A 14,129-nucleotide genomic window follows, 5' to 3' on the forward strand; every position below is an offset into this window, starting at 1 on the left:
CGAGTGACGTTCCCCTTAAGGTTCCTGTTCCTCTTAGTCCCATGACACATAATCAAGGTGACTTATAGGTATGGTGCTGAATAGAATTAAACCAAAATAAAATAGCAGATAGTTGGGAGAGCTATATGTAGATCTGTATTACTCTTTAAAATTTGTACTAGATCAATCATACATTAAAATTGCATGCCTTAGTAACAAACGACATCAACTCCTTAGGGAAAGGCTGTATGCCTACGGGCAGAGGCCGGAGATGTAACACATTTCCATTATCTAAAAAAACTCCTTAGGGAAAACGTAACATAAACCACAATTACTGAATCAGTAGATAGATTAATCGGGATATCAGCTAGATTAATTAATCAAAATATATGAAGGATAATGAACAACCGAAATGCATAATAAATATTTATCTTCCTCTAGATACATGCATAAAAGGACAAGTACCACAAAATATCACCACAGTGTAGTCATATGGTGAGATGAAGAGTACTTGTCCCTGCTGCATGAGTTTTCTTCCCTAATTTGATTTATCATCCACAATAACATATGATATCTAGCTACTATAGCTAGCTAGTGATATATCACCAGGCCAGTACAGCAATATAGTACTGGTAGGACTAGTGATGGTGCATCTTTCAACAGGGGAGACATGATCAGAACAAAGAAAGAGAGAGCCCAGTAGCACAACTCTCTGCTTCTTGATCAGCACCAATAGCAACAGTAGCATGATCATGATCTTCCTCTTGTTTCCTCCAGCTGCATTCTCTCTTCCTCTTCTCGCCCCGCGGACAGATATCGAGTGAGAGATCCAGATTAAGAGGGCCTTCTTGATGGTTACTACCCTCACTGCAGATCATCTCTTTCAGAACTGGTCTTTGATGGTTCATGATATTATCATCTGGAGATGAAGAAGAGCCTTGGACAAAATCTGGATGGTTGCTGGTATTAGCTCTAGCTACATACCTAGCACTTGATCTGCGGAAAGGAGCTTCAGCTTCAGCTGCTGGTGGGTAATAGGGTTTTGATCCAACAAGCAGGTGATGGCCTGCAGGGAGCCAGTATGATCCATGACATCTCCATGGGGACCATGAATTGCCAAACCTATATATGTAAATATATATAGTCCATTATTAGTGATCGACGTCAATAATTAGTCAGAACAAGTTATAATTAATTATCTACTGTAGGAGTTCAGAAGAGACCGAGAGACTTCAATTATGCATCCCAGAGTGTGCTACATGCCAGACAAGAAACTAACTAAAGGTGTCTGAAATTGAATGGAATTTGTTTGCGAGCAAGAGTTGCATGGATCTAACAACTACCTGGACTGGAAGATGGTACCGGAGCCAGCAGTGATAGAGCGATGATGGAGAGCAGGCAGGGAAAGATGGCCAAGGTTGTACGCTTGTCCCCCATGGCCACCACCTTGCATTTGCAGATGATCATCTGATCTCCATGACTCACCACCTATCACTGTATATATGCACATATATAGCATCTAGTATTAATTAGTTATACATAAACTAAAATCGATCTGTTCATGAAGAATTAATTATTTGGTCTGTCCATATATGTATATGTGACATACCCTGGCCGGACTCATCGATCTTCTTGCTCCTATACATCTGAAATCGAACACAGGGAAAACATATGGATTATATTAATTTTAGGAAATTAAGAGAAATACAGATACTACTTCTACTGAGAATAAGAAAGAAACAAGTTTGTTAGGTACCTGGAGATGGCTCTTGACATGGCCTATGCTAAGCCCTCTAACATTCATCAGCTGAAGAACGAGCTTAGGAGTTGCGCCTGCATACATATATTAATTAGTTACATATAGATAGAAAAGTGAATAATGAAATTATATATAGCATCAGGATCATATATATCGCGAGCTAGATCAATGGGTAAATTAAATAGATATGCTTATATATAGGGAGGATCATATATATCAGACTGAACCGAAGATGATGAAATTAAGCTTTCTATATATATGGCAAGGCAAAAATATGTAGGAATAGGATGGCTTACGATCTTGGCCACCGAGCCTGTCGACGGCGCGGACGAAGGAGAGGTGGAGCTCCGGCGTCCAACGGAGGCGAGGGTTCTTGGAGCGGACGTAGGGGCGCACCGACGACGACGACGACGTGCGCCGCCTGCTCTCCCCGGATCCCTCCTCCTCCGTAGTACTGCTCGTCGTCGAGCTCCCGTAGTTGTTGGCCGCCGCCGCCGGTGCACCGCCGCCGCCGTCCTCCTCCTCCTCCTCCTTGCCTGCACTTCCCATATATAGCGATCGAGACAAAGCTAGATAGGGAAATTAAGGAAGGATCACCGGCCGGCCAACTCTCTATAGCTTTAGCAAGCTTAGCTTGATGATGAACACGAGTCGTCTTGTTGCTGCTGATGCGGCTGCATCTGCATGATATCGCCGGCCACTGATATGATGTCAAAAGAGGCTATAGGAGAAGCCAAAAGCTGAAGCTGGAGCTGAGGTCACCATTCAATTCTATCTATCTACCTAGCTACACCCCATATATATGTCCAGATGCATATATATTGCTGCCTTTTTGGAAGGGATTGAGCTAAGCATGCATGCTCATATACAAGTAACTACTAACAAGCTACTCTAGTACTAGTAATTAAGGTAGCTAGCTAGGTAATTAAAGGCAGCAGGTGGATTCATGCATGAGGAGGAGAAGCAGGTAAATATCTAATTAAGATCCAGGGACAGACAATCTTCCAAGAAGTAGCTACTCCAGTTTGGAATTGGTTGGAACTTACTCCATCCAAAGTCTTTGATAGGTTTCTCTGAGTCTTACTTGTAGAATTTTCATCGATTTCTAACTTGTTAATTTCCTTTTTGTCTCTTAGCTAGTATAGTAAGAGCAGTGGACTAAAAGGATCGACCCAGTGTGAAAATGAGAGATGGAGAAAAGAGTCCAAGAGACAAAATTCAGATGAAGTATGAAGAGGTCCGGGTCTTTGACTAGCTCCTTGCACTACATGCCATTTTGTCTCTATGCTTGTCTATGTGAACGCACGAGTTTTTAGTAATACTTCTATGTAGGAGGATGTACGTGTCAATTGTCCTCCCATCCTGATATACTCACGTAATTTATTTTGTCTACACATTGTACCAATTTTTATTTTTTTAAAAAATATTACTCCTAAAATAAAACAATTTTTAGAAGGTGACACATGCATTAAGAAGGACTAGAAAAACTTATTTGCCTTCTCCAGATAGTTGAGGTATATGCTCGGATTATAATAGAGCAAGAGGATATTAGCATAATATAATAGTTAAGTAGCAAAAGTTACTTTTTATATATCCTAGGTTGCTACATCAACAACAAAATTTGAACTATCAAACTTATTATTATTTTAGGACGGAGGGTGTAGCATGTAAAGTATGTGTGCTTGTTTCAATTCTAATATCATTAACATACCAATGGGTATTACTCCAGGACACCTCATCAGTATCGGTTCGTAAGGATCATCTATATATCTTTTTTTTAACCAAGTATAATTTTACCAGTAGTGAGGATTGAGGGGGTCATTAGGACGGGATGAAGGTAGAAACCCCCCCCCCCCCTATCAGTGTTTGGTACTCCCTCCGTTTCGAAATGTTTGACACCGTTGACTTTTTAGCACATGTTTGACCGTTCGTCTTATTCAAAAAATTTTATGAAATATGTAAAATTATATGCCTACATAAAAATATATTTAAAAATGAATCAAATGATAGGAAAAGAATTAATAATTACTTAAATTTTTTGAATAAGACGAACGGTCAAACATGTGCTAAAAAGTCAACGGCGTCAAATATTTCGAAACAGAGGGAGTATTATTTAACTGGTCCTGATAGGGCATCACACATTTTAGCCGGTTCCGTGGTAGTGATCAAGTATATATGAAGGTTTAAGAATTAGTTAGAATTTCTTAGAAAGTCGATGAAAACATAAAGGTTGCAAAGATAATTTAAGGAATGAGTCATATGTATGGACTGAAGAAAGGGAAGATCATGGTGGTTGGCAAAAAGTTGAATGCCTTTTTCTAGCCTTTTGCTTTCCTCTCTTCCTGGCCCCATTGTTCAGCTGGTATTTCCTGCAGGATGCATATATACATCAATACATGTATAACACGTCAGTATATCTCATCATGTACAGTTACTCTGATGGAGTATATTGCTGTTGCTGATGTGTACTAGTGTTATTTTTCAGTTGAGTAATATGCCAAGCCAAGCTTGTGAAAATCTTCATTGTTTCTTTTTAAAAAATAATCATGTACCCAAAGGTTTTTATAAATATGTTCCTTTACATTTTTATATATCCTTTTTGGGATACAGGTGTTTTCAGTAGAATTCCCAGTGATGCAATATTGAAGTGGAGGAATCTTGCAGAATAGGTACAATTGGGATTTCCATTAGTACGAAAGCATTACTACAATCCCTCAATCCCTGTATGTGTGTATTAGCATACGGATAACCCTGATGAGTCTAATGGACACTTAAATTAAAGTGCATGTACTCTCAACTTCAGAAGATGTTAAATGTAGAGGTGAGGTCCATCATTGGACTACTCAGAAGACATCTTAACTAAACTTTTGAACGTATGAATGTAATTAAACCAGTAGCACTTTATCTTTTAGGTACATTTTGTACAACATTAATTAATTCTCCCTATTGACCAGCTAACCTGTTTTTCTTTGATACAAAAGAAAGAGAGAAAACCGGTATATCATTGTTGAATTGTTGCCTGGTGGCATGCTTGTTCTCTGAAAATTTCATGAAGCATATAAGCATACAACATAGGTTTGATATATCACCGTTTCAAAAATAAGGAACTAATAAAGATCAGCTGGCATGATGATTACTGAACAGAGAGATTGGAGAGCCATGGATCAGTTACATCAGTACCTTAGCAATGCATATTATTTGCCCTTTTCTCATTATTATTCCAATTTGGTACAATGCAAGTTCTTCCAGCTGGTGACTCTGGTTTCAAAGCAAAAGAGATCTAGCTTTTTCAAAATCTACATTAAACACCTTCTTTTTCTTTATCATTCCATTTCAAAGCTTAACTAACCACCATTTGCGAGGCAAGATTAACTAACTCACTTTCCTAATCAGAGAACACGAATGCTAATCATCATGGAGACCAATTGGAAGATAGGAAAAGGATCAAGTTTAATTGCCATAATAAATAGCATTTCACTGTATGAGGAGATCAGTTAATTATGATCACAGCAATAAGAAATCAGCTGGAGTTGTACTGGGAATTAGCTAGGCCTTGTTGACTAACAGAAACAGTACTAGAATGAGCTTATATATTTGCAAGGCCGTTCCGTTCTTAGTTTGTACTATGACTCAACCAACTAATTACCACCTAGCTGATTGCTGCGTGCCGATTAGTTCAAGAATTAGAGCGATACAAGCAGTGGTGAGGAAATAAAACATGTCAGCTGTTCCAATGCAGCATGCATCTGCATGTGAGAAATCTAAACAAGAGAATAATAAGAGAAAAAGAAAGGAGCACACACATTTGTCATATCAGTCCGGCAAGTTCACCAACCTTTTGAATAGCTGAATAACTGAATTTGGTGGTTTGTCAAACATAGTGGCTGGTTGCCTTACCTGCACCTGCAGAAAAACGTTGCTGCTCTTCTTCAGCACCTGACATGTATTAGACATGTCACCATCCTCTTAGAAATCGGAATGTCTCCAATCTCCCCAACTGCTTGATCGACGAGGTCACGGCATTAGTCACTGAACCAAATTCAGTATAAGCTATGATACTTTTTATGCCTCTACATATGCTCTTCTGTCTGAGAAAAGCAGTATTCTTGCCATGCATAGGGCATAGAATTGTTCCAGGATTCCAGAATAGTTGAAAACAGTTAAACACGTTTCCATTATGTATTCCAAACAAGAGGTCTTCACAGGGTGCACTGTATAGTGTTTCTTTGATGAAATTGCAGTGTAAAATCTTACATGTTGGGACTCACATTAGAACATGTGGGTCTTTAACAAAATTCCAACAATGTACAATACTATATGTCGTAGCTTGCACAGTCGATGTTTTTCACCACAGCTGTTCTATTGACAATCATACTTGAACAGAATTATCATGTGACTGTCACTTCCACTAGCATGGAGAAAAGCATTGCAAACTGATGCTCCTCACGACTTTCATTTCCATTTTGATTGTAAACTTTACAGGTGTCAATATCATATCATAGGCCAGGACAAGAATTCATCACCCACAGTTTCTGGGCCCTTTTTTCTGGAGAGATTAATTGTGGAGGAAGAAAAAGACCCAAAGCTGAGGGTCATAGTGAGGGGAAAAGGAAAGTACAGCTATTAATCTTGTGGCAGAAAGAAATTAGGGCGAAGAAAAGTTCAACTGTATCCCCGCCTTCCCGAGGTCATAATCAAACTGTTTTAGGATGTGGCAGTAATTCACCTGGGCAAGAGGGGAAAAAATTCATTCAGTAACAAAATAATTCAATTTCATCAGTTACTTTAGAGGGATGTCAAAGACAAACCTCTATGCGAAATAATCTTGTTGGCACAACTACACCAAATCCTGCAGAACTCCTGAATGTTTGTAGAAACTCAGCAAGAGGGAATTTCCTGAGATCAGGCTCTGTTAGTTTGGCAAGATTTCCAGCTGAGACAAATGCATGGCCATGGATTCCCAGCTCCCTGAGCGGCTTCAGAGGTATATCAAATGACAGATCAGCAAAGGCTGTGACCGCAATGTCACCTCCCCGTGCACTTAGCTCAGGAGAAGTGGAAGCAACATTTTCAGAATTCTCTGGGGTACTGCTTTGCAAGTCTGTCCCCAGCCCTCTTTTCTTGAAACCTAATAGTGATGATGGTCCACCCAAGCGGCACATAAGAGACCTATTGCCACCCAAGTAGAACTGCTCTGAAAGTGGCGATATAGAGCCCGTCGATCCCCTTGCCAATGGGTGGATGATCCCAGCAGCCACTCCAGCATTAAGGGCGCCATTCAACACACCCAGCGGTAAAGCCACTCGAAGATCAAGTTCCTGATATAATGTGAATAAAATGAGTGATGCCAGTGAAAAAAGAACAATATGATTCCTGCTAGTTCTAGTAATTTAGGCTTGAATCAGATCAGTTGTTTAATATAAAAAAAAATCAGATGTCGAGCACATTAGATATTACAAACAGGGATACCAAGTTGTGCCATTCAAAGGCGAAGTAGTGCAGAGGCTAAAAAGAAAGGGAAATGCCACAAAAGAATTTGGAATGCTTGAACAAAACATTTAATTCCAGAAGTCTTTGGTACTTTAATGACATGATTCATATCACACATGAAGAATAAACTGCTTTTAACAGGCAAAAACTATGGAGCAAGTCATGTGATTTCCCCTTTCAAGGAAGTGGCAGATATAGAACACAAAGATAAAGTTGTTCAATATACCTGTCTAATGTAACGTGCATCTTTGCTCTCTGGTGCAAGGCCTCCAACTTGAGAAGAAAATAGATAAGCATATCCTCGCGTCGGTCGAATTCTTGAATCTCTCTGGTCAACCTTGTATGCATATTTAATAGAGGACAAAAGGCTATGCCCTAACTGCCCCCTTATGGAATTGGATGACATCAGTGCTCGGTCTGTTATAGTTCGCCATGACAGATTGTAAGCGAGGTTATGGTTCATGGTGGAGAGCAAACCAACAGAAACACCCATCATGTGTTCTCTGAGTGAGGACTTCAACCAGTCCTCAGAGAGAAATGATATTCGAGCTACCAGTGGAGTAGGTATTGCTCCAATTCTTGGTATTGCCACTCCAGTACTTAGCTCCACTGTCTGATCTAATCCAAGATCACCGGATGCATCCCATGTCTCACAATATCCAAATAGGTTCTTCAACTTCACTGAACCTTGAACCGAACATGATCTAGTCTGCAATAAATTCAAAAGGAATTATATGGATGACACAAGAAGATTTGAAAAGCAATTGAAATCATGCAGCAGATATTAGCCATCATGGCATTCTACTCCCAGCAAAGTAGGTTATGAAACTTGATTCATGGTTCACTAGTAAAATTGCAGTAGAAAAAACAAAGAAACTGCAGTGGACGAGTTGTTCTTTATACTCCAAGGAATCAAAGCAGTGTAATTGAAGCAAATAGTATAACCATATGCGCATTTTAGTAGTCCTTAAAGAGAGCTGTGTGGTTTCCACCAAAAAGCGACATAGACACATTGAATTTTTTCGAAACAAATCGCATTCATTAACTAAGAGATGGGCTTAAACTTTCCCTATTCATGTCCATCATCAAAGTCATGGTACCAGCATAACAAATTAACACCTGTTGTCTGCTGAGATCAAAATTATGGTACAACATTGCCTCATTTCCATGTGAAAAAAGAACACTTCTTTTCGTTGGAATTGGCTAGGTTGACTCTTGTTCCTAATGCGAAGCAAGATTGTTTGGTCTAATCTTTTTAGTAACTCAAGCAAAGTAAGTAATCATGTCAACATGGATGTTCAATTTTATACTAGAAAGGAGAGATTTTCAGTAGGAAGCGCATACCCCTTTGTTAGCGAAGATGCCGAGTTCGCCGGCGGCGCGGCCACGAGCCTCGGCGACGTCAACAAGGACGATGACGGCAGCGTTACCGGGGATCCCTGGCGGCGCGGCGTCGAGGGTGATGGACACGGTGTCGAAGGCGCCGAGGCGACGGATCCGATCGGCGGCGGCGGCTGCAGCGCGCACGAGGTCTCTGACGGTGGCGGCACGCGGCAGGTCCGAGCCGACCGCCGCCTCCACCGCGGCGCGGCGCGTGCGGCAGCAGCCCCGGATCTCCACATCGTGCACCCGGATCCGGACCTCCTCCGCGGTGAGGCGGCGCAGGACGGACTGGAGGCGAGCCTCGTCGGACGGGGACGGGGAGGGTTCTTGGTCATCATCGTCCTCCTCGTCTTCGTCATCGAGGTCGTCGTCGTCTTGGAAGTCGTCGTCATCATCCTCTTGCAGGTCGGGGTAATCTTGGACGGAAGCGGGAGAGGATGCGGTGGCCATTGGATGATCGGAAGGGGATCTCAACTGAATTGGGAGACGAAGAAGACGACTCTACTCACTCAAACTCAAGGATGCCTTCACAAGCAACGAATAACACTATCAACTTCCTTTTTTGGGGTAAAATTAAATTTATGCAGAGATTGATGCAATTCAGGAGTTTCACAAGTTTCTTTTTTTAAAGAACAACAAATGCATGATAGAATATGTGAAAAATTGCTACGATTTATATGGTATAGAGGTAATGCCTTTGATACTTTTTTTTTTGCCAATATGCAAAAGATTTGAGTATCATTATATTAAACTGAAGGGAAATGTTTACCACAAACATGAGAAGAAAAGAAACACAATTAAGAAATATATATCTAGCCGCATGAGTTGGTGAGCACAATAGAACGGCAACAACTTTTTTTTAAAAGAAACACAACAGGGGAAGGCCCCCCGTTGTTAGATAAACTTTATTAAAGAAATAAAAAAAGATTACAACATCCTAATCCAGTTAAGAATTACTACATCTTTATCACTTTCATTAAGAAACTAGGGAAGGAGACTTATTCTAAAAAAATATAGCCATTCCTTTGCTTCTAAATATTCCAAGCTCCCAATAGAAAAATTTCCATGAAGCAACAATTCTGAAAAGTGCACTTAGTCTGCAATAGCATATGATCAGAGGACAAAGAAGTGTCCCAAATTATGCCCAAAGAGTTCCAGTAGCTCACCGAAAAAGAGCAAAGAAAGAACATATGCAAGAGATCCTCTACTGATTGAGAAGAATAAAGAATACACAGTAGGTCGCAGTTTGGAGGAGTATAGTGCTTATGATCCAGCATATACTTCGTATTCAATCTATTCATTAAAAGCAGCCATCCAAAAACAACAACTTACTAAGCTCGTATTTCGGTTGATCTTCGTAGCGTTGCCTTAAATGCTAGGATACATCGTCTACCACTGAAATAATAATTAGTTGTAAATGCAAATACTCATGTCAAATCTAGAATTTAAATCCAGGTGGTTGGTTCCAACATAACCAGTTGAGTTACGCTCACTTTCTCGTTGCCTTGATATATGAGAGAACACAAGCAATAGGTATCTTATTATAAAAACCATGCCTTACATTGTCGTATGCATGCTCTAAATTATAATCCAAAATTACGTTTACATTGTGTCATTATCTACTTAAATAACTTCACTAACATGCTTATTGGTACTAATAAGTTACTCCCTCTAGTTTTTTTTTACAAGATATTGGCTAGTTCAATTTTATACTAGCCAGTGTCATACATATAATGGAGGTAGTATATAGTACTTCAAATACACACAACACAAAGACAAGATTACATATGGGTTAAATGCTATTTATTTCCTTTTTTTTCTCACCTTTACAAACCTGCAAACTCATTTCTGCAAAGAAAAAAAAATGAAAATATGTTGCAGAGTATTCCTAATTGCCTACTATGATACAAGAAAAAAGAAAACACACACTGAATTTCAGTTTCAGGCTTTCACACTGAATTTGAGGCCTTAACTGAATTTCAGGCGGTTTCGGAGGAGGCGATCTCAAGCTCCGCCCACCACAGGGGCTTCTCCCTCGGCAATTATCCTTTAATTAGTTTATCTGCTGAAATAGTTTATTTCTTTTAGAGAAATACTGAAGTGGACTTATCCTTTAATTAATCCAGTAATTTAATAACTGTTTTAAAATTTCGAGTCGTTCTTTTTTTTCTCATTGTAGTATGACGCAAAATCTCGTAGAGTTATCCAATCAAGAAACTATAAACGTTTCATAGCCACAAAAATAAAGAACCCTCACTTTGCTAAACATTTTCTGCAATGTTCAAATCCTCCAGTACCATCAGCTACAGACTCCGAAATTGTGCCAAGCTCTTTCAACTCGGATGGAGTTTCACTGGAAAACATTTTCTCTTTGAGTAATCTGCAAAGATCATCATGGTGGTTAAGGTTACATAGTACAGCAGAAAGACTAAAGCTCCACTGAAAGGCTGTCATTCATTGTAAAGCATCCTATACGTACAATGCAACTGACCTAAATTACTTCTAAAGTATCTTGAATAACTGTTAACAGGAAGTGCAGTGATCTATAAATCTTGGTGTACTGCTAAATGTGATGTAAGTAGGACATCAAGAAGTTTACCCTTTGAAAAATAGTTTGTAAATATGTAATGTGACTATGTGAGATGCACTTGATAGTGCAGTGGGAAGGGGTATGCGGTTTCTACTTCGTGATCCTGTGTTCAATCCTCAACACGCTCACAATTTCTTCTTAAAAAAGTTTGGAGGGATGTCTCTCCCTCCAAATCTCCTTTTTTTTTTGTAAATATTCATGAAATACATGTTCGGACATGGGGATTTGGATTCAAATCCTCCCTGAAAACTCCCTCATACCAAATATGGTTTCAGTTTAGTGGAAGAGGAAAGATTGGATGAAAGCATAATAACTTACAAGTTGAGCACTCTGCCAATCACCTTCCCTTCTCCCCGATTTGACAAAGAATCAGTTGATTTGTCTCGCTCGCTCTCGCTATATCTCAAGAGAGCTCTCCCTGAAGCACAAAACTTAAATATGTTTAGGTTGAAATCTAAATCCACTTGGGCCTCCTTTCAATTCAATCTTTAGCAATCAAAAGAACATCTCACCTTCTTCACTGCAGGGAGCACAGGACCCAAATCTCGCAGAGACAAGAAAGAAGGAGAACACTATGAAGTAGACCACTCTAATGGTCCATGCCTCCATTTCTGATTTTCTGTCCCAATCTGAATTTTTAGGAAGAGTTGGAACCTCTTCTCTCTTCAGCAAAATATCAAGGGTAAGTAACAAAAGCGCGGTGATTATGGAAGAACACTGCAAGGAGGGGAAATGATTCGAAATTTTACCTGTGAGGTGTGTGGAGGTGGGGCTAGTTAGCCAGAAAGCTAAAATCATGTTTTGGATTGTGAAAGCACACATGAACATGATTGATGATTCCACAGCACCTCAAGAAAGGTATCACCGTGTAAAGAAGCATCGTCTCGTCTCCCCTCAAAGATTGAATTCTTGCTCTTAAGAATAACAAAAGGAAATGGCAGAAAGAAATGGTAAATAAGTGAAACAAGAGAGTAAAGCAGGACGCTGCAAAGAGTGGAATCAAGTGAGGAAGCAGGGAACCGGACACAATCATAAATCTGTTCTGCAAGGACCAAAAATGTACAGTAGTTACAAAGGAAATGGACAAGAAAGAAGAGCCAAGGAAGGAAAGATACCTGTAAAGAAAGGAATCCAATCCATTCTACGCGTACTAGGAGTAACTAACTTACTGGATCTCTTGGCTGGTATGTAGTTGGAAAGAGAGAAGCCAGAGAATTCTCAAAAAAAAAAAAAGAAGCCAGAGGAGCACACAAAGTCTTGAGCTTCCAGAGAGGAGGAGAGTCGAGCAGTGGCTAAGTCTTGAGGAATAATCGAAATGTTATCTGGAGACAGTGGCAAAGAAAGAAAACTTGCAGGCAGCTAGGATTTTCGAGAACCTCACCTGTAAAGCTTTCCACGCCACGAGTCTTGATAAGGTAACAAAACACGCGGAATATCGTTGTCTACTTTTGTGAAATCGGAGCCGAATGTCTGCCCTTCTGTAGTTACCCCTGCCTGCCAGGTATTATACTAGTCTAGTGTATGCAGGTATATATGGCAGTGGCAGATTTTGTTTTAAACCTTATGGCGTGCAGAAAATGAACTTTCTGAGTGGGGCTAGGGCACTTACTACTTCTGCTTTAGTAAAAGTTTACTTGAGTGCGTTTATGTCGGATATTTTAATTATCCGGCAGTTCGCAGCTGATGGTGTCTTTCTATATATCTTGGCCATACATATGGCATGCTTCCTACTAACCAGCCATTATATATCGACAAAAAGATGTACTTGTCGTAGTAGAAGTAGCCGTTGCAGTTGTTGTATGGTAAATATTGTAGCAAACAGTTCCAACTCTTCAAGTTTTTGTTAATTCAAAGTTTTTTTTCTTTTCAAGATGGGCATCCTTCTTACTACTTTCTTATGTGGAATAATTCTCACCAACAAAAGTTTGTGGAAGCTTTCACACTTGAACATTTCTCAAAATTTGCACAAGGCGTGCGTTAGTAGGTCAAGCCTGCCTCCCACAGGTTATATTCGTTGATACAAAACAAAAGGTGGTAGAGAAGAGCTTCACAAGTTGCATTGCACACCTCACACACCTTATACAGCTGATTAAATCAAAGCAGAGATTGACAAGGCACCTACTTTGATGCGACTGAGGCAGATTAACCATCTTATTGTGTTTAGTGATTAGCTACTTCTTGTGCTTCTATTGGCATGTTTATGTTTGAGTCGATCGTCAATGAGAGTAAGTCAACTTAAGAAAGCACAAAGAAATCTTCACAAGACATCGAGACAGTGACAGCTTCAATGCATATGAAACAGGCAGGCTCCTCGCCTCCTCATCTGCAACTTATATGACCTTTACTGATCAAAATGCTCCAAAAGACAAAAGGATGATGAGATGAAAATGGAAGTGGTCAGTTAACTTCTGAATTTCTTTTCAGACAGCTGCTAACTCCATTAGTCCTAGCAATTACCTACTCGATCGTTCGTGTACAATTTCCACTTGGTTTTTCTAAGAAAGATTGCAGATTGTACCATCCAATACTTGGGGGGAAACACATAGAAGAAAGCTTTATATTCATAGAAAAACTAGATTTAGTTGGTATTCGTACCTTTCATGAATCATGGAAACATGCACGCAGGTTAGGCTACTTCAATCATGCAAGGCAGGCCATGATACCCAGTATATGTGCAGAATTAAATTCTGCACGTTCCGTAATCACTAGTCTATCAAAACAAAATGCTGAAATTATTTCTGGACTAGCACATTTTCTATGTCACCATTTGTGTGAGAATCGTTTAAATACTGGGATGATAAAACGTCTATCACCAGCGGGTGTTTGGTCTTAGTGGCATGATTCTCGCTTCGGGTGCGAGAGGTCATGAGTTCGATTCTCGCAAAACACCCCTAACTTTTTTCTATTTACAACTAGGTCCTTCTCTTA

General features: G+C 39.9%; 2 protein-coding genes and 1 non-coding gene across 5 annotated transcripts; all 3 read right to left on the reverse strand.

Annotated features, from left to right (window-relative positions):
- Positions 1-326: 326 nt before the first annotated feature.
- Positions 327-2,775, reverse strand: LOC4349554 (probable transcription factor RL9). The gene is made up of 5 exons (XM_015761629.3): positions 2,035-2,775; positions 1,736-1,812; positions 1,589-1,625; positions 1,323-1,473; positions 327-1,101 (listed from the first exon to the last, which is right to left on the reverse strand). The coding sequence occupies exons 1-5, from the start codon at positions 2,285-2,287 to the stop codon at positions 654-656; spliced, it is 966 nt and encodes a 321-aa protein (XP_015617115.1). The 5' UTR covers positions 2,288-2,775; the 3' UTR covers positions 327-653.
- A 3,161-nt stretch (positions 2,776-5,936) lies between these two features.
- On the reverse strand, positions 5,937-9,162 carry LOC136351067 (uncharacterized). The gene is made up of 4 exons (XM_066305384.1): positions 8,573-9,162; positions 7,455-7,937; positions 6,547-7,056; positions 5,937-6,464 (listed from the first exon to the last, which is right to left on the reverse strand). Exons 1-4 carry the CDS (start codon positions 9,059-9,061, stop codon positions 6,384-6,386), a joined length of 1,563 nt encoding a protein of 520 aa, XP_066161481.1. The 5' UTR covers positions 9,062-9,162; the 3' UTR covers positions 5,937-6,383.
- A 1,235-nt stretch (positions 9,163-10,397) lies between these two features.
- On the reverse strand, positions 10,398-12,699 carry LOC4349555 (uncharacterized). Of its 3 annotated transcripts, XR_010737569.1 has the most exons (7): positions 12,583-12,699; positions 12,317-12,499; positions 11,951-12,115; positions 11,714-11,864; positions 11,520-11,619; positions 10,869-10,991; positions 10,398-10,676 (listed from the first exon to the last, which is right to left on the reverse strand). It is a non-coding gene; the product is annotated as an uncharacterized protein (transcript). The 3 variants fall into 3 exon arrangements; XR_010737570.1 differs by lacking the exon at positions 12,583-12,699 and having other exon boundaries at positions 10,398-10,673; positions 12,317-12,572; XR_010737568.1 differs by lacking the exon at positions 12,583-12,699 and having other exon boundaries at positions 12,317-12,558.
- Positions 12,700-14,129: the final 1,430 nt, after the last annotated feature.

This window comes from Oryza sativa, chromosome 11 (genome assembly GCF_034140825.1).
Source record: "Oryza sativa Japonica Group chromosome 11, ASM3414082v1".
NCBI classification, from domain to species: Eukaryota; Viridiplantae; Streptophyta; class Magnoliopsida; order Poales; family Poaceae; genus Oryza; species Oryza sativa.